At 37.1% G+C, this 19,703-nt stretch overlaps 1 protein-coding gene across 2 annotated transcripts; it reads left to right on the top strand.

Moving 5' to 3' along the window:
• The first annotated feature begins 359 nt into the window (after positions 1 to 359).
• On the top strand, positions 360 to 18,944 carry Trm1 (tRNA methyltransferase 1). 2 transcript variants are annotated; one of them, XM_074104366.1, is made up of 10 exons: positions 360 to 498; positions 766 to 996; positions 1,460 to 1,647; positions 2,089 to 2,317; positions 3,221 to 3,369; positions 14,590 to 14,758; positions 15,055 to 15,275; positions 16,643 to 16,780; positions 17,993 to 18,160; positions 18,750 to 18,944. In XM_074104366.1, exons 1-10 carry the CDS (start codon positions 454 to 456, stop codon positions 18,880 to 18,882), a joined length of 1,671 nt encoding a protein of 556 aa, XP_073960467.1. In that variant the 5' UTR covers positions 360 to 453; the 3' UTR covers positions 18,883 to 18,944. The 2 variants fall into 2 exon arrangements, with proteins under 2 accessions (XP_073960467.1, XP_073960468.1); XM_074104367.1 differs by having other exon boundaries at positions 365 to 423.
• Positions 18,945 to 19,703: the final 759 nt, after the last annotated feature.

The raw sequence follows: 19,703 nt of genomic DNA, 5'->3' as shown, positions 1-19,703 counted from the left end.
GCTTTTAATAATCTCATTATCGTAGCAAATTTTTAAATAGAGACTTCATCAAAGTTGTTTGCGGTACAGCGATAAAAATGAATGAGCTATTATAATTTGGTAGATAGAACACATCCCTACAGTTTCGTTTAGAAACTGGTCTAAATTGGAATTATTGATGTGGTGAAATTAATCTGTGTTTACATCCTTCGGTATTTTACTATGGTGATTATATGATAAGTATCATTAAACTTTGTATTTTTTTTCTGTTAGGCTTAGTGCAATTTCAGTCATTAGTCTGTAAAAATAAAATAAAAACAAATTTCAAATTTGACGTACTCATTTCGTGCAGAAACTTTTGACGCTTTTGACAATGTACGTCGTATTTGGGTTGTTGGCTTGTTATTGGTTCTATCTATCTGCCTTTGCTGTCAAAATAATGTGGTAATCGGAAAGTTTTTGTTTTAAAAGTTGATGCTATTTACATATTATCGCACTATATTTAGAGGAATAAATCATGTACGTATCAGATTCTTACCAGCAGTAACACAAAACTTAATTGTTATCTACTAAAATCATCACAATATATAACCTATTATCTGTAATATGAGTGCGTTCGCAATACAATACAATTAATATTTTTTTACAGAGATCGTTCATCCACCGTTACCTCCCATATTTCGTTTTCTAGATTTTTTTTATCGTACAACGGCAAAACCTATTAGACACTGGCAAAATTGTCCACCAATGGGCAGAGCCACATTTAAAAAAAAACATTTTTTACAGATTCTGATGAGAATGGAAGCATCATCAGCTCCAAAATCTATTAGAGAAGGTCAGGCTGAGATTAAATTGACCACTGAGAAAGTTTTCTACAACCCTGTTCAGGAGTTCAATAGAGACTTAAGTGTAGCTGTGCTTACTGTTTTTGTTGATGATTATAAGAAAGAGAAACATGAGAAGGCTGAAAAGAAGAATAAAAATAGTGTAGAAGATAAAGAAAAAAATGTTGAAGGGGTTGGTACTAAAATATAACTACCAAAATATTTTTCTCATAAGTCTTGGCACCTTCCCAGTAAGTCTATTCAAATGAAAATCTTGAAAGATAATAACATATCCAAAATAGTAAATTGTGATACTTGTGTCTGCTTTTCTTTACCAAGCTTCTTACTTCAGATGCAAATACAAAATAATATCAACAATAGTGTTGGCAAAGGTGTCCCTGTTATCTCTAACTTGTGTATGCTTAAATGAAAAAGAAATAAGGATATTAAAACATAATTTTTTTAACATACAATACTACTATTTTTATTTATTTTACAAATAAATTACATGTAGCAAAAGAAAACATACAAAATTCATTCAGTCCAATTTTTTCTTATCACTAATTTAATGTTACTTATTAAATACTTACTTACTCATAAACTTTGAGTATTTATCTAGATAAATACTCAAAGCTCATAAACCTCTTATTTTTTAGATTGAAGTCTCAATCCTTGAAGCTCTATCTGCTACTGGGTTAAGAAGTATCCGCTATGCAAAGGAAGTGCCCAATGTCACTAAGATTGTGGCCAATGATCTGTCGGCGCAGGCAGTGGAAACAATAAAGGCCAACATCGTACACAATGGAGTGAAAGACATTATAGAGACCAGTCATGACGATGCATGGTGGGGAAAAACTTATTAGAAGCATTTTTACAATGTCTCAAAGACAGCATGTAACAAAGTAAAACAAAAATAGATCAGGGAACGGGTTTGATTGAATCAAATTCCTTATCCTATCATTTTATGTGCAAACCGTACACCTTCACAGGTGTAAACAATAATTCTGATTTGGTTATTTACCTGCTAGAAGTTCATACAGTGGCTTTATATTTCGTAGGTATGTTCAAATGAAAAAAAAAAGCATTTGCTGCGTAGAAAACACAAATTCAACTAAGGGCAATTTTGTTATGACAAATTTGTTAGAGTAGGTACATATATTTTGACCAAATCCATACCAAAATCATCTAAATCAGTTCAGACGTTATTCCATAATTGTGTCACAAATCTTATTTTTATTATATTTATATCCATCCCAGTACACTGATCAGTAAGCTTTCCTTTCAGCATGCTAATGTACAAACATAAACACCCACACCAGCGGTTCTCAGCCATAGACTTGGATCCATATGGCTGTCCATCCGTCTTCCTAGACTCGGTGGTCCAGTGTGTGCAGGATGGAGGCCTACTGCTGGTCACGGCTACAGACATGGCCGTCCTGGCAGGGAACTCACCAGAGACCTGCTATTGTAAATACGGAGCTGTCAGTTTGAAGACCAAATGCTGTCATGAGATGGTGAGGTTTTATAGAGTTTCTAGTGTTTTCTGATTAGGTGGCAGGACATGAATAGAATAGAATATAAATATTTATTCACTCTTCACAAAATATAGAGAACAACAACATCTTAAAATACAATTTTAACAGGGAGGCTGCTACGAAATTGTAAAATCGAAGTTCGTACAGTACCGTCCCTCTCACTCTCGTATTAAATAACACCCAAACATACACGATGAGTGGCTAGTTTTTTTTTTTTTTTAATCTAGTATTTTAACGAGGCCTTAGTACACCAAATGTGACTTGTGTGTGGCTAGTTGTCGTTCATTGTGGCATTCTAAGAGTGGAGGCCTTTGTTCAACATTGGACGTCTTCCGGCTGATGATTATGATAGTAACATGATGCATAGAAGTCACTACTGCGAGCCACTATGCCCTGCTAAGTGATTACAGAATTGATGATGAAAATGATACAAAACTGGAAAATAAACCAAAGGACATAACAATAATCAATACCTATCCGTTGAAATATAAGGAAGACAATCAAATCATGTTTGCATTCCATCTCTTTCTAGGATAAGTTTCTGTTAATAATATTATTTTGAACACTATCTTTTTTGCTCAAGTCGACCAAGTCAATCAAGTTCAAGTCTAGAAGAGTCAAAATAAACTTGCAAAATTTGACTCAAAAACAAAAACAGCAACAAAACAAACAGGGCAAGTTAAATAAAGGCTTGTAAAAATTAAGTTTATATTATGGACCCTCCTATGGTCGTCGTGTTTCATGACTCATGACTTCATAGAACATGTTGAATATTAATTAGTGTAACTAATTCATAATATCCATCCATTCATTTATCCATGGCTTTGTATTTTTTTATATTAAAAAAAAACATATACCATTATAATCACCGTTATTGTCCAGGCGCTAAGAATACTGCTACAGTGCATAGAGTCGCACGCAAACCGCTACGGCCGCTACACGGTGCCGCTGCTCAGCGTGTCTGCTGACTTCTACATCCGGGTGTTCGTCAAGGTCTACTCCGGGGCCATACACTGCAAGAAGACTACCAGGTCAGTTTTTATCAATACAAGCTCTTTTGCTTACTGTACAGTCACCAACACCAATATCTGACACAATATAGTGTGCATAAGTATCTGATACGCGTGGGCGTGCGTTGGGTTAATTCCAAAAGCAGCTGCTAGATTGGCCACGGCGTGGTACCTAGTGTTGCCAGGTGTCCCGCTTTTGGCGGGATGTCCCACTTTTTAACCCTCTCAGGACGCGTCTTCTTTTTCAGGAAAGTAGCCAATTCAGCGCAGTAGGTACTTACCCCCTTATTCATAAAACTTAACAAGCCTATGTTAACTAACAAATGCTTTGTCCCTTTCTAACAAATGCAAATGTCGAAGTGACAGATAAGGACAAACGAATTTTAGCGGCATTTTAACTAAAATAGGTTTGATTGTCGTTTATGAATAAGGGGGTTAAACTTTGTTGAACGTTTGGAGACTGTGCGACACACGAGAGTGGAAGCGGGGCGAGGGCGGGGAGCGGGGAGCTGGGAAGCCGCTCGCTCGTCGCGTCATTCAATGAGGGTTTTCTTTCGCAGGGGCAAAATATCGCTAGATGGCGTTAGTATCGTGAGATCTGTTTGACGTTTGCTTGCGATTGGCTCATTTAGTTGGTTTAAAATTAAATAAATAAATGTCATGGGACACTTGATAGCAAAGCTTGTACTATTTTTTTTTTTTTTTATTCGACTGGATGGCAAACGAGCAAGTGGGCCTCCTGATGGTAAGAGATCACCACTGCCTATAAACATCTGCAACACCAGGGGTTTTGCAGATGCGTTGCCAACCAAGAGGCCTGAGATGGGATACCTCAAGTGCCAGTAATTTCACCGGCTGTCTTACTCTCCACGCCGAAACACAACAGTGCAAGCACTGCTGCTTCACGGCAGGATTAGCGAGCAAGATGGTGGTAGCAATCCGGGCGGACCTTGCACTAGGTCCTACCACCTGCACTATGGATACTAGGCAACGGATATCATACTTATATAGATAAGTACATACATATTAAACATCTAAGACCCGAGAACAAACATTCGTGTTATTCACACAAATTTCTGCCCCGGCCGGGAATCAAACCCGGGACCTCAAGCTTCGTAGTCAGGTTCTCTAACCACTGGCCATCCTCCGATAGTCGATCGTCGTTTGGTTTGATTTTTTAGAAAAATATGGCTCTGTTAGTTATTTAACCAATCACGAGCAAACGTCCAACGGATCTTACGACACTAACGCCATCTAGCGATATTTCGAGCGATATTTCGCCTACGTGAAATCGCTCATTCAATACTAGCTTTTGCCCGCGACTTCGTCCGCGTGTACTTTAGTTATCAGGGCATATGTTTTAATTAACTCCCGTTATAATTGTGACATTTGTATCTGTGTGCATAGCGAAGTACTGCCGTAAACGATAGGTAACAGTTTAGTAAAGTACTTCGCTATAAACAACATTTTTCACCAGTTTTGAAGCTAGTTTATGAAAAGTTTTATGTAAAGCACGAGAGTAAATTAATTATCTCGTGTGCTTCCGGCGAGAACCGAATCTTACTCTAGAACCCGAATTATATATTCAAAATTGCACTGTACATAATAGTTTGTAAATTAGATAAAAGATAAATAAGAACGGATAATCACACAAAAATTACGCTTATATTAATTATATTATTGATTTTATTATGCACAATCCAATGAGTAATTTTTAAGTTAGGTACCTACTGCATAATTATTTGCAAAATTTATTTCACACATCATTTTAAATATCAATTTAATTTCCACATTTTTGTTGTACATTTTGTATAAAAAACCCCCTCCCCTATTGAATTTGCCAACACCATACGGATCATTTTAAATTGTAACCAGCTATATTTTTAGTCTAGAAATAAGGAAGTATCATAGAAACTCCCCCCTAATAAATCGAAAGCTACTTCTTCTTTCTTTATCTTTGCCTACGCAGATCATTTTTATTTTTAATCAGGACCCTGTAAGTATACCAATTTTCATAATGCTAAGTCCAGAAATGAGAAAATTTCTATACAAACTTTACCCCCCATTTTACCCTTTTAGGAGGAATTTTATCCATTTCACTTACACAGATATTTTTTAATTGTAATCGAGAACTTTTACACCTATTTTGATACTTCTAAGTCCAGAAATGAGTAAATTTCCATACAAACTTTACCCCTCCATTTTACCCCTTTAGGGGGAATTTTATCCATTTCACTTAGACAGATGTCTTAATTGTAATCGAGAACTTATACACGTATTTTCATACTTCTAAGTCCAGAAATGAGAAAATTCCATATAAACTTCACCCCCCCCCCACCATTTTACCCCTTTAGGGGAGAATTTTATATCCATTTCACCTAGACAGATAATTTGTCATTGTAATCTGTTAGGATTGTAATTTTACATGAAAGAGGTTTGTAGTATTTAGTTTCATCTATGGTTTGTTTAGAAGATTTTCTGTTATGTCAGTTGGGTATGTCAAGTAAATAGAACTACCAGCTAAATATATTCAATAGTGTTACAGAAATCTTACTGTTTTATTGGTAGCTTGCTAAACTCTATCAGGTTATGGGCCCAGCATCAATAAAACTAGTAAAGAGCAGTGAAGTATATTTATCTCGGTATAAAATAAAGTGAAATATGAAGTGATTTTTTTTTCCTGTCAATGGTGAAAATGGAAGTTTCAGGATTAAAAATGAATGTAGAGCGCTTTGATGGAAATAATTTTCGTCAGTGGAGGTTCCAAATTAAATGCGCATTACGAGCAAAGGGTATAGACATTAGTATGGAGAAACCGAAAGATACGAAAGAAATTGAAGAGTGGAAGAAAAATGACGGCGCGGCGATGTTTATTATAACGTCTGCAATGGATTACAGACAAATTGCGCTAATTGAAAATTGCGAGAATGCGAAGCAAATTATGGATAAGCTTGAATCGATTTATGAGCAAAAGTCCGAATTCAACAAAATGTTGGTCCATGAGAGATTCTATAACTACAAGATGAATCTGTCAGATGGTGTAGCACAACATATTTCTAAAGTCGAGAGCCTGGCACAACAGCTTAAGGATAGTGGTGAAACAATAAGCGAGACTGCTATTATTACTAAAATTATTAGTACTTTACCGTCAAAGTACCGCTCCCTAAGACAGGCGTGGATGTCGCTTGAGAAAACTCAGCAAACAATTCACAACCTCACTGCTCGACTCATGGATGAAGAAGCCAGTCTGACAGCTGAAGAACAAAACGAAGTGGCCCTTGTGACGGCCCAGGAGAAACAGAAACAGAGTCATGATGACGCTGCGAATACTCGTCAACGCTTTGTCTGCTATAATTGCAATAAGCGCGGCCATTTTGCTAGAGATTGTCGTGCAAGGAAACCAGGACCGAGACCTTTCAATTCCAATCAAGACAACAAGAGTAACATGGTAGCATTCCATGTAGTTGAGAATGCCTGTGCTGCCACTGATTGTAATGATGATGTTTGGTTACTAGATAGTGGAGCATCTGTACACATGACCTATAGAAAGGATTTCTTCCTGCATCTGCAAGAATATAGCAGTGGTTGCAACAGAATGGTGAAATTAGGAAATCAACTCGAACTTAAAGTAAAAGGCATTGGCACAGTGCTGATAAAGAAATGTCTTAATGGACAATGGGAGACTAATATTTTAAAAGAAGTTTTGTATATACCAGAACTTCGCAGGAACTTATTCTCTGAAGGAGCCGCCATGCGTTTAGGTTTTGTAATACTGAAGAAAGACATATCTGCACTGATCTATAAAGACGATGAAATAGTTTTAACTGCAACTCAAAAGTCGAATAATCTTTATGAAATGAATTTTAAAACAGTTATCAGTGCAAGTTGTAATACAGTTCAAGCCTCAGAAGGAAGTTTGAAGGTTTGGCATGAAAGACTTGGACACTTAAATGTGAAAGAAATAAGAAATATGATTAAAAATGGACAGCTTCAGTGCAACGAGAATGATTTAGAAAAATTTGTTTGTGAAGCTTGCATGTATGGAAAGCAAACACGTATTCCATTCCGTAGTTCTCATCGAGGTGAGCTCGGCCCGGGAGACCTGGTCTACAGCGATGTCTGCGGGCCTATGAGTGAGTCTTCGGTGCAAGGTATGAGATATTTTGTCCTTTTTAAAGATGCAGCTTCGAGTTACTTGTATGTTTGCTTCATGAGGCACAAAACTGAGGTGTTGGATCATTTTAAAACATTTAACGCTATTGTACTTAACAAATTTGGTCATAACGTAGGCATCTTACACTCTGATAATGGCACAGAGTATGTCAATAATAATTTTAAAGAATTTCTTAATCAAAATGGAATTGTGCACGAGTGTACTGCACCGTACACACCTCAGCAAAATGGACGGGCAGAGAGAGAATTACGCACGATTGTTGAAAGTGCTCGTACAATGCTTTATGGACGCAGTTTGCCCATGAATCTGTGGGCAGAAGCCGTGGGTTGTGCGGTGTATCTGTTGAACAGGACATCTTCTAGCCAGACCCCGAATATATCACCAGTTGAAATCTGGTCGAGTGAAAAACCAAATTTACAACATCTGAAAATATTTGGATCAATTGGTTATGTTCATATTCCAGACGCATGTAGAACAAAATGGGAGAAGAAAAGCCAAAAGATGATTTTAGTAGGTTATGAAAATCAAAACTATAGAATGTTTGACCCTGACACAAATAAAGTAAGAATTTCTCGCGATGTAACTTTTGACGAAACTACTGATGTTTCTTTCAGTAAGGAACCTGTTACAATTGAGTTTGGTGAATCTTCTTGTGATAAGACCTCAGAGCAAAATCCAACTTTAGAAGAGCCGTCAAGCCCACAGTCACAAGAGGAAGGTGACACTAGTTATGAGAGTTTAAGAAGCAGTGATGAAAGTGACTTGAATTATGAACCTCCTCAAGCAGTACGTGACGCGCCAGGCGTTCCTACAATGACTCTACGACCTAGAAGGCCCATAAATTATGAGGCTAATTTGATTGAGTCCTACGAACCGCCCACTTATGACGAGGCGATAAAATGCAAAGAGTCTGACAAATGGTTAGCAGCAATCAAAGAAGAGCTTAAAGCTCATGAAGAAAATAATACGTGGACTATCATAGACAAAACTGATAAAAAAGCAATTACGTCAAAGTGGATTTTTAAAATTAAGAAGAATAAAGATGGTAAAGTCGAGAAATATAAAGCACGACTGTGTGCTAGAGGGTTTAGTCAAGTTAAGGACATTGACTATTCTGAGACATTTGCGCCAACAACTAGATATGATTCAATCAGAATGTTATTAAGCATGGCTGCCAAATATAATTACGAAATAGTACAATTCGATGTAAAGACAGCATTCCTGTATGGAGACCTCGAAGAAGATATTGTGATGGAGATTCCAAAAGGAGTGTATGCTGAAGCTGGTAAAGTGTGCAAACTTAATAAATCTCTGTATGGACTCAAACAAGCGCCTCGGTGTTGGAACATTAAGTTCACCAGCTTTCTGAAATCATTCGGGTTTTTACAACTGGACTCAGATAGTTGTGTATTCAGCAGTCGTCTTAATAATGAAAGGGTGTTGTTAATACTTTACGTAGATGACGGGCTGATATTTGCTTCAAATAATGATACCCTTGATTTTGTTATTAAGTCACTTAAAACAACTTTTGATATAAAAGTTCTAGACTTGAATTGCTATGTTGGATTAGAGATAAGGAGAACTGAAAAGTCTATCCGTGTAAGTCAAACAAATTATATAGACCAGATTATAAAAAAGTTCAATATGTCTGGTGCTAGTGCTTGCTCTACGCCTATAGATTGCAATGTTGTATTGAAAAGCTCAGATGGAGAAGAGAAAGAGTCTGTCAGTTTTCCTTACAGGGAGGCAGTAGGTTCTTTGCTGTTTTTGGCTTTAGTCTCACGACCAGATATCTCGTATGCCGTAAATTTAGTTTGCCGGTATGTTAATAACCCGAACTCTAATCACGTGAAAGCAGTTAAGCAAATAATTCAGTATTTAATTGGAACAAGACATTTTGGAATAGAGTATAAAGGAAATGCTGATCTAGTGGGTTACTCAGATTCTGATTATGCTAGTGACGTAGAGTCAAGGAAGTCAACAACCGGTTATTTGTTTTTAATGAATAATGGACCAATCACTTGGACAAGCCGTAAGCAGCAAACCATTGCGTTATCCACTATGGAAGCTGAGTTCATGGCTGCTTGCGATGCCACAAAGGAACTCCTATGGCTCAAGCAGTTCTTGTATGAGTTAGGAGAGCACCAAAATTCTATAAAGCTTTTTGTAGATAATCAAGCCGCTATACGATTAATTTGCAATCCGGTATATCACCAGAGATCAAAACACATTGATGTAAGGTACAAGTTTATTAGAGAAAAGGTTGAGCAAGGAACATTGACAGTAGAATACATTGAAAGCTCTAGCCAGTTGGCAGATTTTTTAACAAAAGCACTTCCTTGTCAAAAGTTCTCTATTAATAGAAACCGAGTTTTATGTTTAACGACGAATGGGTCTAATTAAATAGTGGGAGGTCAGTTTTGTCCATACCTAACTGGATTGTGTTTTACCTTATATTTTATTGTTGTTTTTCATTAGAAGAATACATTGTCAATATGTTTTATTTACTTGATGTAAAATTAGTGGGAGTGTTAGGATTGTAATTTTACATGAAAGAGGTTTGTAGTATTTAGTTTCATCTATGGTTTGTTTAGAAGATTTTCTGTTATGTCAGTTGGGTATGTCAAGTAAATAGAACTACCAGCTAAATATATTCAATAGTGTTACAGAAATCTTACTGTTTTATTGGTAGCTTGCTAAACTCTATCATAATCGAGAACTTATATACCTATTTCCATACCTCTAAGGCCAGAAATGGGAAAATTTCCATGCAAACTTTACCCCCCCATTTTACCCTTTTAGGGGGGAATTTTATCCATTTCACTTACACAGATATTTTTTAATTGTAATTGAAAACTTTTACACCTATTTTGATACTTCTAAGTCCAGAAATGAGAAAATTCCATAAAAACTTCACCCCCCTATTTCACCCCCTTAGGGGATGAATTTCTAAAAATCCATTCTTAGTGCTCATTTACATCATAAAAAGAACCTCTGTACCAAATTTCAAGTTTCTAGGCTCAGCGGTTTGGGCTGTGCGTTGATCTATAAGTCAGTCAGTTTCTTCTTTTATATATCGACGGGTGAAAGGCTATTTGTATTAAGCGACACTTTGGGCGATATTGAGTTATATATATCATTGCAATCAGCAGATTTTTCTGCGTCGATTGAGCTGGGTTTGGTAAAGATCTGAGCACTTTTTTGGCGCTTAAACCGGTCATAATTTGGGGACTAATTCATAACATCAAAGTATGAAGTGCCATTAAATTTGCCAGTTTCAAGTAACATTTGATTTAAGCTATATGAGGCTGTGATGGTTTTCCGCTTAAACTCTTCTTATCTTCCTTAAACTAATACGCAAAGTAGCTTAAAACATTTTTCCTATATTTAAAGTTTACTAACAACGTCAGTTAAAGCATGTAGCTTTCCACAAAAAATCAACCAACATGTCGTTTAATACATTTAGCCTGCACCTAAAACAAATAAAGCATGTCACTTGAACCATTTTGTTCTCACCTAATTTTCATACCACATATCGCTTGAACCATTTTTAAACGATGTCAAATTTAGAAAACGATGTTGCTTCAGCATTTTATATCCGATTTTTTTTATCCTGGCTAGTCATTGCAAGCGTTGAAATATTTTACTAAAGTTATTTAAACCTATACAAATCAATATGGATAAAAATACGTTGTGTAGGTTAAAGCATAAAACTTAACTTCACTTACCCTAACTTCATGTCATGACCGTTAAATACACAATGACAGGAAATACTGTAGAAGAATTTATCCTTATTATTTCTAAACCGAAATTGCTTAATAATGCAAAGTATAAAATATCTCTCTCTATAACTAAGGTTAAATAAAATGACCTAAAGAAAATGTGCGATACCGAGAACGAGATAGTTATACCGAGAGGTTTTTCATCAAGAATATTTAAAACTTATGTGTAGATCACATTGATAACAAAAAATGCTATTTACTCTTAAACTACTACTAAGTCTCAAGCAATCTTAGCCCTTATAATTTTCCTTGTAAGTTTGAGGTACTTATTGATTGATTTTAGAGGAGGGGGACGCTCGACTTTAATGAAAATTCGCAATTTATTGAATATTTTGCAAAAAGATAAGTGTATCGAAAAATTGTTAAGGCAACCCCCAATGGTTTTAAAAGACCAATCAAACGATACCCACACTATAGAAAAAAAAACACGCCTTCTTTACATCTATGGGAGGCAACGAAAAAAAATTTATTTTTGTTTTTTTACTCCTTCGTCGGCGTGACTGATATGCGAAACTATAAGCGAAGCGAAACTATAAATGCAAACTTTTAATAAAAAGCCGAAAATAAATGGTCGGCTTGTATTTTTGTTCATATAAACTTAACACAAAGATGACAGGTTCTTCAAATTTTTTTTTTATATTTACACCATAATACTTGCAGTCAATCTAGTTAACTTTGAGTTTGCCTTTGAAATGTCGACAAACTTTTAATCGAATATCAGTTAAGAGTCAATGTTTCCTATTTTTTCATGTTATCGAATATTCATTACCTCGAATGATTAAAATAAGTATTTTTAAATTAACGATTTTTAATTTCTAGTTTATTTGGCCGAACTTCATTTCATATTTTATTATTTCATACTTTTTTGAATGAATTTTATTTATTTTTGTAGGGATTTATTTTTGTTGGGATCGCAGTTCTAACGTAACCTAACCAACTTTTCTGGTAGCGACTTATTTTTATTGGGGTCGCAGTTCTAACCTAACCTACTTTCCTGGTATCAATTTATTTTTGTTGGGGTCGCAGTTCTAGCCTAATCTAACCTACTTTTTGGTAGCGATTTGTTTTTGTTGGGGTCGCAGTTCTAACCTAGTCTAACATACTTTTCTGAAAGCGATTTATTTTTGTTGGGGTCTGGGTTCTAACCCAACCTAACCTATTTTTCTGGTACCGGTTTATTTTTTTGGTCACAGTTCTAACCTAACCTACTTTTCTGGTGGCGATTTTTTTTGAAGTGATAGTTCTAATCTAACCTATTTTCTGGTGTTTTATAAGATATAAACAGCGATGTTTTGTTTTTCTGTGTCATGAATAGTTGATGAAATATATTTTTAAGCAAATAATATTTCTTGTACTGCTGTTCTAATAATTGTTTTAATAAGTAATGAATAGTCGATGAAGTGAAATAACTTCAAGAGAAAGAATTAGTATTGAATATTCTATGAATAGATTTCAATGAAATGACATTCGATAGATAGTTAATCAAGTGGCACCCCTAACTTTGATTATAATAATTATATTCTGCCTAAACATAGATACATACTACTACTACTATTTCATCGACTAAAAATGTTGCCAATTTAAAGTATAACCGTAGGAAAGCTTGGCTAGTTAAATTCTATTTTTTTTCTTATATGCCCTTATATTCAAAGTTGGCCAGATTTACTTGTAATAACAATTATTATAATTAAGCTTTTGAAAAACAAGATAAGTACTTTGTTAGTAAAGTTTTAAATTACGGAAGTTAAGTGTGATTAGATTAGTTATAATTATTATTGTTACAGGTGCCAGTTTGGTAAAATAATTAATAATTTACATACTTAGTTCCTAAACCAAACCAAAATTAAAGCTGAAGTTGTTTACTTTTGCGAAAAGTAAAAACATTTTTGATTTATAATTTTACTTTTTTTATTTTTTTACTTGTAGACTTGATTCATATCTCTAAATACTGGAGTATCAACCGCCTACATCTAAATAATTCGTGAAAAATCTGTGATTTCAAACAATCCCGTTATTAATAAGCATGTGTCTTCAATCAATATGAACTTCCCCTATTTTTTTACAAATAAGGCATATAAACTAATTTGCTTTGCACCGTTTGGCTTGTGACATGACGCTTGATTCATTTAGCTTTACTCTGAAAGATAACCATCGATACACTTCAACCATTTTACCTGCTTCTGCAAGCGGAACCTGGTGTTCGTTAAAACAATTATCCTGACTCTAAAAAGTGGCTACTTTGTATGAAGCGACGTTTATTTTAGGAAATAATAGGTTTTTCTTTATAACACCTAAACTGATTTTGAAGCATGCAAAATGAAATCCAGTGCTGGCACTATTCTATAAATATAACCATTTGTTTTATTTTTATGATTTTTTTTCTGAAATTTTCAACTTTGATTGCTTCTCCTGTAAAATTCAAAAAATGTCGCTTAATACAAATAGCCTTTCACCCGTCGATATATAGATGAATACAGGATTGTAACTATAATTGTTTTTTTTTCTATGTCCCGCTTTTTTTACATTTAAGTCCCGATATTTAGAAAAAAGGATCTGGCAACACTAGTGGTACCTCCCACACCCAGGTGCGGTCGCAGCCTGAAAGTTTGGAGGGGGTCACTAATAATCATCGCCCTCTATTACAAGCCGATGTGACACGACTATTTCTAGGACGTGACAGCTATTCACGCTCTACTGTGGCAGATGTTAATGAAGGCGACTGTAGCTAATCCCATAGAAATTTGAATTCTATTAGATTTTTTTTAAGTTTGCGTTTATTTTGGCCAAAAAATTCCGTACTAAAATTTTGGCAATTAATTACTCAAAGTATTTTATATACAAGCTGATAACTGATAATTGATAGAAGCGCCAGGGTGCGAAAGAGACAAAATACGTGAGTTCATTAATGTAAGACAGAGATGTATAAACAGTGACCATGAGCAATGAATGAAAGGAAAGTTTAGTACCGTAGGTAATTTGTAAGAAGGAGATTGACGATGTTCAAATTATACGTAAAAATCTGAATTTCTTACAACTTTATATCTATTGTTTTTAATAGCCTATACAGTATCCCACTGCTGGGCAAAGGCCTCCCCCTTTTTTTCCACTCGTCTGACTTCGACTAAATGTCGCCAGTCTGGATGGAATCGTTCCAAATCATCCCCCCACCTGTGCTCCTTTTAGGCCAATGTTCCAGTACCCGTCTTATAGAACCAGTGTTGATTTTGTTCCAGCAGTGGTGGTTTTGGCCCAGCAATCCTGATTTAATAATAATAAATATTCCAGCAAGTTATCAATGGTGTACCAATGCGTGGGCTGCGACAACTTAACCCTGCAGCCGCTCGGGGGCTTCAAGCCGAACCCTAGCGAGAAGAACCCGCACCAGACGAAGGCCTACCTGCCCGCCGGTCCGCCAGTCGCCGAGCTGTGCGAACACTGCAACCAAAGGCACCATGTGAGACCGATTTAACCATTCATCGAATATTTTTTGACCTAAATATTTTTTCGTCGAATGATCCTTGGGTACAATTTTTCTTCAGTTGAAAAATTTATTAGAAAAATTGTACCCTCAATGACAATAATATTAATGTTTCTTCCGATGATTAGTCCGATCTAGGGCATGGCTACATCTTGAATCAAAAATTCCATTGATAAACCACAGAGGTGTTTTATTAAACCAACGCAACTTCCTGAAATATCCTACATTAATTTTAAAACAACATTGTAGACCCCGACGCTCTATGCCCACAGTTGGGCGGCCCGATATGGTCGGCTCCGATCCACGACGAGGCATTCGTATCCCGCGTGCTAACTCACGTCCAAGAAAACCCCCATCTCTTCGGCACGGCCAAGCGTATAGAAGGCGTGTTGTCTATGGTGCGAGAGGAGTTGCACGATGTGCCGCTCTATTATACCATGGACAAGTTGTTCGGACGCGTGCATTTGGAGACCATGCCTATGTTGGCTATGAGGTTGGTAGCAGTAAGTTATAAGTAGAGTAAGTTTAGCAATTTGTCCTAGATGTCCGACACATCAAAGTAGGTCGACGAATACCGATTAATCCCCTCACTATTAGGATTGGTTGTGGTAACCGCACTGCAGCTAAAGTATGTCTCTGTGTATTCAGCCTGGGATGTACGATTAGTAAATAACGCACGCCCTAATAATTGGGTAGGTAAAAAATATAATTAGAATTAGTTCGTCAATCAAACAAAAATTATTAATATTATGCCCGTCAAAGTTCGCGAGTGGGAGCACGTGACGTCACGTCTAAATAAAAATTTTACTTACCTAAGCATGACATTACACTGAAGTTTAACGGGCTATACTAGAGCTATATCATTTTTTTTACGAAAGCAGATTTCTACTAACTGATGGACTAGATTTTTTTACGAAATTAGCCTCTAATCTATGCTAGTAAATTATAATTCTTGCTTTATGTTTTTGAAATAATCATGTATGTTAGGAAGAACATATGTTATTTTACCACTAACGTCGATAAGCAAATGGCTACTAGAAACACAGGGAAGCTTAAAGTTCCATCTTACAGACTGGCTAAAACGAAACAGTCGTTTCTGGGAAATTGCATACGTTTTTATAATACAATTCCAAAAAATATTGCAAATGAAACGGATAAAAAAATCAGATCTATTGTCAAGAAGACATTAATATCAAAGGCGTATTATCAAGTTAATGATTATAATCATGGACAGGGATATTTGGAAATAATTCCGATCCGCATTAGCGATCCCTCCAAATAGCGAACCTACTGTGTTAAAAATAAAGTTGTGTTAAATACTTGTGATGTATAGATATCATTTAAAATATTGTAAATCTGTTTAAGAAAAAATATACCTTGTTGAGTTTCTTGCCGGATTCTTCTCAACGGAGGTTTTTCCAAACCGGTGGTAGGTTTTTTTTGACATTCGTAAGTGCTTGTTATAGCCTAAATTGAATAAAGATGGGATTCGATTTGTAGCATACGAACATGGCGGATGTAGACAATATCTAATTTTGCTATTTCAGTTTCTTTGGCTAGTTGAAGTATAATTTTGATAGTGTTTTATGCGGCGATTAACCTTAACAGTGAACAGTGATCACAAAATTCTATATTTCTCTCGTGTTTGACATTTTTTAATGCGCAAGTTGTGTCCACGTGGTTTCTGGAATTTTACTATCATGTTGCAAAAACTACAACCAACGTCCCTCTCAAAGAGAATTTACTTTGACACTGGCAAAATTGTCCTATTAATTAGGACAGAAAAGCCATATTTCAAAAGAGAAGAATAAAGATATTTTGACTTTGACTTTGAATTAACTTTTTTTTCATGTTGACCAGATCGGCCATATTGAACGGCGGCTACAAGGTGTCATACTCGCACGCATCCAAGATGTCGGTGAAAACGAACGCGCCGGCGCGCTTCGTGTGGGACGTCATCCGCAGCTGGGAAACCTCGCACCCCGTCAAACCTGTCAAGTACGAACAACTGGGTAATAGGGTACACGTGCGGTGCTGTTAAAGTACGACCCGGTACCCGATAATTCAAGCCCTCGTGTAATGCTGCCTCTCTGAACTGCACGGGATACTGATTATGATGAAAACTACTAGCAGAAGTGGAGAAGCGGTTATGATGCTCAAAATGATCTCGTGACGCGACTACTACCAAGCTAATAAGTGTCTAGATCATTTTAAGCACCACAACTGCTTATCTGCTTCTGTTGCTGACTGTACCACCTGCAATATCTGTCACAGTGGAGCGTGCAAAAATATCCGACATGTCCTACGGCCCTAGGGCTCTCTATTTCTACAAAGTCGTATCGGATATTTTATGCACGCTTTGCTGTGTCAGATATTGATGCTGGTTGGCTGTACGTGGGTCACTAGTAGAATGACTAGACCGTAAAATGATCGCATGGCTTAAATATGAGATGTTCAAATAGCAAAAGACACTTACGTACAGACTATATAGTAAGTACGTCATTTTGCGATCGTGTCGTACTGACCATGTAGTCATTCTACTATATATATAGTCCTCCACATCGGTTTCGATGACGGCGACCCTGACTAAATATATCCATTGTATAAAATTTTGCAAAAACACTTAGACCGAACTTAGTCTTGAAAACTCTATCGCAGGGTGCACAATAGAGTTGGCCTTGTGAATTGTATGTATAAGAATAGGAGGGCTTGGGTCTGTCTTTTAAAATTTGGCGTTTGAGATCGAGTGCTGCCAAGCGGTTCTCTTCAAAAGCGCCAATCGATCTGAATATGGTAGAACGCCACGAAGACCTGTTCGAAGCAAGCCCCTCCCAACCCGTAGGATCAATTCCACAGGCGTTAAGGTGCCTCTTAAGTACGTCCTTATAGCGCAGATGCTGACCGCCGTGCTTTCGTTTACCCTGAGCCATTTCTGAATAAAACACAGCTTTGGGTAACCGGCGATCATCCATACGCAAGACGTGCCCACACCACCTGAGCTGGCGCTGCATGAGGATAGCTTCCATGCCGTGCATTCCGGAGCGACGCAGGACCTCACAATTAGAGACACGATCCTGCCACTCATCCCTGCCACTCATGCCTGTCATTCTACTATATACACAGGTCGACAGTACGCGTACAGACGCGTTTACCTCGCTCTCTCTAAATATACCAAAAAATATAGCCAGTAATTTAATGTCACCCCAACAGATTAGAAGCTGACCCAGTGGCAAGACACCTGCTGAGGCAGCCCATACAGAGCTCGGTGGACCTCAGCCAGCGAGCTGACGCGAACCCGAGCAGTCGGCGCGACGGGCAGCTCCGGTTCCAGTTCAACCCGACGCCCCACTGGGGCCCGGGCTCCAGGGCTGCCGTCAAGTGAGTAGACCAGGACACTAGAGGATACCTGTTGACCAGGACACTGGAGTATACCTGTTGACCAGGACACTAGAGTATACCTGTTGACCAGGACACTAGAGTATACCTGTTGACCAGGACACTTGAGTATACCTGTTGACCAGGACACTAGAGTATACCTGTTGACCAGGACACTAGAGTATACCTGTTTACCAGGACACTACAGTATACCTGTTGACCAGAACACTAGAGTATACCTGTTGACCAGGTCATAGAACATTCCTGTTGACCAGGCCACTAGAGCATACCTGTTGTCCAGGCCACTAGAGCATAGGTACCTGTTGACCAGACCTGGTGGTCCCGGTTGTGTGCTCCGGTGAGCATACCAGTTGACCAGGCCATTAGCGATAACGCCCCTTTTGTGCCTTCATTAGGTGAGACTAATATGTTATTGAGGTTTTAAGGTGAAAAAAAAAATGGAGCGTGCTACAAAATAACTGATTTTCAAAGTGGACGTTAGACTAAATAAGTTTGGGGACCTCTGGATTAGAGCATACCTGTAGAGATACTATAAATAAATTTCAAAATTAACGGTTTACATTTTTTGCAGCGTGGGTGAAGAAAAGATGTCAAAAGCATTGAAGAACCAGAACAAACACTCGAAAGATAAAAATGCGAAGCGGCAACATTCCCCAATCGATGAGGAAACCCGGAAGAAGCCTAGTTTAGAAGTTGATGTTTAGTTTTATGACATGTTTCTGTTTAATAATCAAGTTTGTGTAAATAAAAATATTACGTTATATTCGCAATTGGTTTTACTGCGTGACTGGTGAATTCTCTACAGATTCGAGGTCACAACCCAAAAGCCAAAACCTCATTAAATAGTACAGTGTGAAATTTAAACATTGATTACAAATGATTTAGGGGCTGTTTCACCATCCATTGATTAGTGTTAACTGGCGGTTAGGTGTGATGCCGTCTCTATTTGTTTTGTTCGAACACTAATCAATGGATGGTGAAACAGCCCCTTAACGTTTAACCCGTAGCGTAGATAAAATTAGTTCTTGAGAAACAACAATATTTTATGCTGTCAATTTCGGCAAATACGGCTAGAATCCATTGCACGAATCTAAAAATAAAATTAGACGTTTGAGATGCGTTCAGAAATCGTCAGGGACGACCTTTCTGAACGCTTTTGAGATGACGTAAAAGCTACCCAACTAAATTGAAGAACTGCAATGAGGGCTATCGCGCATGAATTCGCCGCTAGAGGCGCTAGTGTAGCGTGAGGTCTCCGAAATGTCAAAACTCATAGTTTTTGGGTGAGCTACGCGGGTTTATTTATAATTAGAATAATTTTGTGAATATTTTGCAATATCTGAAATTAATTATGGTAAATATGCGTTCCGGGGCAATAAATGTCTGTGTTTCGAGACAGTTTTGTATTTCGGAAACCTTTGTCCTCCCTTTTTTCCGAACAAAACGGGGACTATGCAACACTGTGGCATGCTCGATATTATTATGGTATGGTTTTAAGGTGTATTAAATATGATTTTAATCTAAA

This window comes from Choristoneura fumiferana, chromosome 21, assembly GCF_025370935.1.
Source record: "Choristoneura fumiferana chromosome 21, NRCan_CFum_1, whole genome shotgun sequence".
Taxonomy (NCBI): Eukaryota; Metazoa; Arthropoda; class Insecta; order Lepidoptera; family Tortricidae; genus Choristoneura; species Choristoneura fumiferana.
This window is presented reverse-complemented; position numbering and strand designations above follow the sequence as displayed.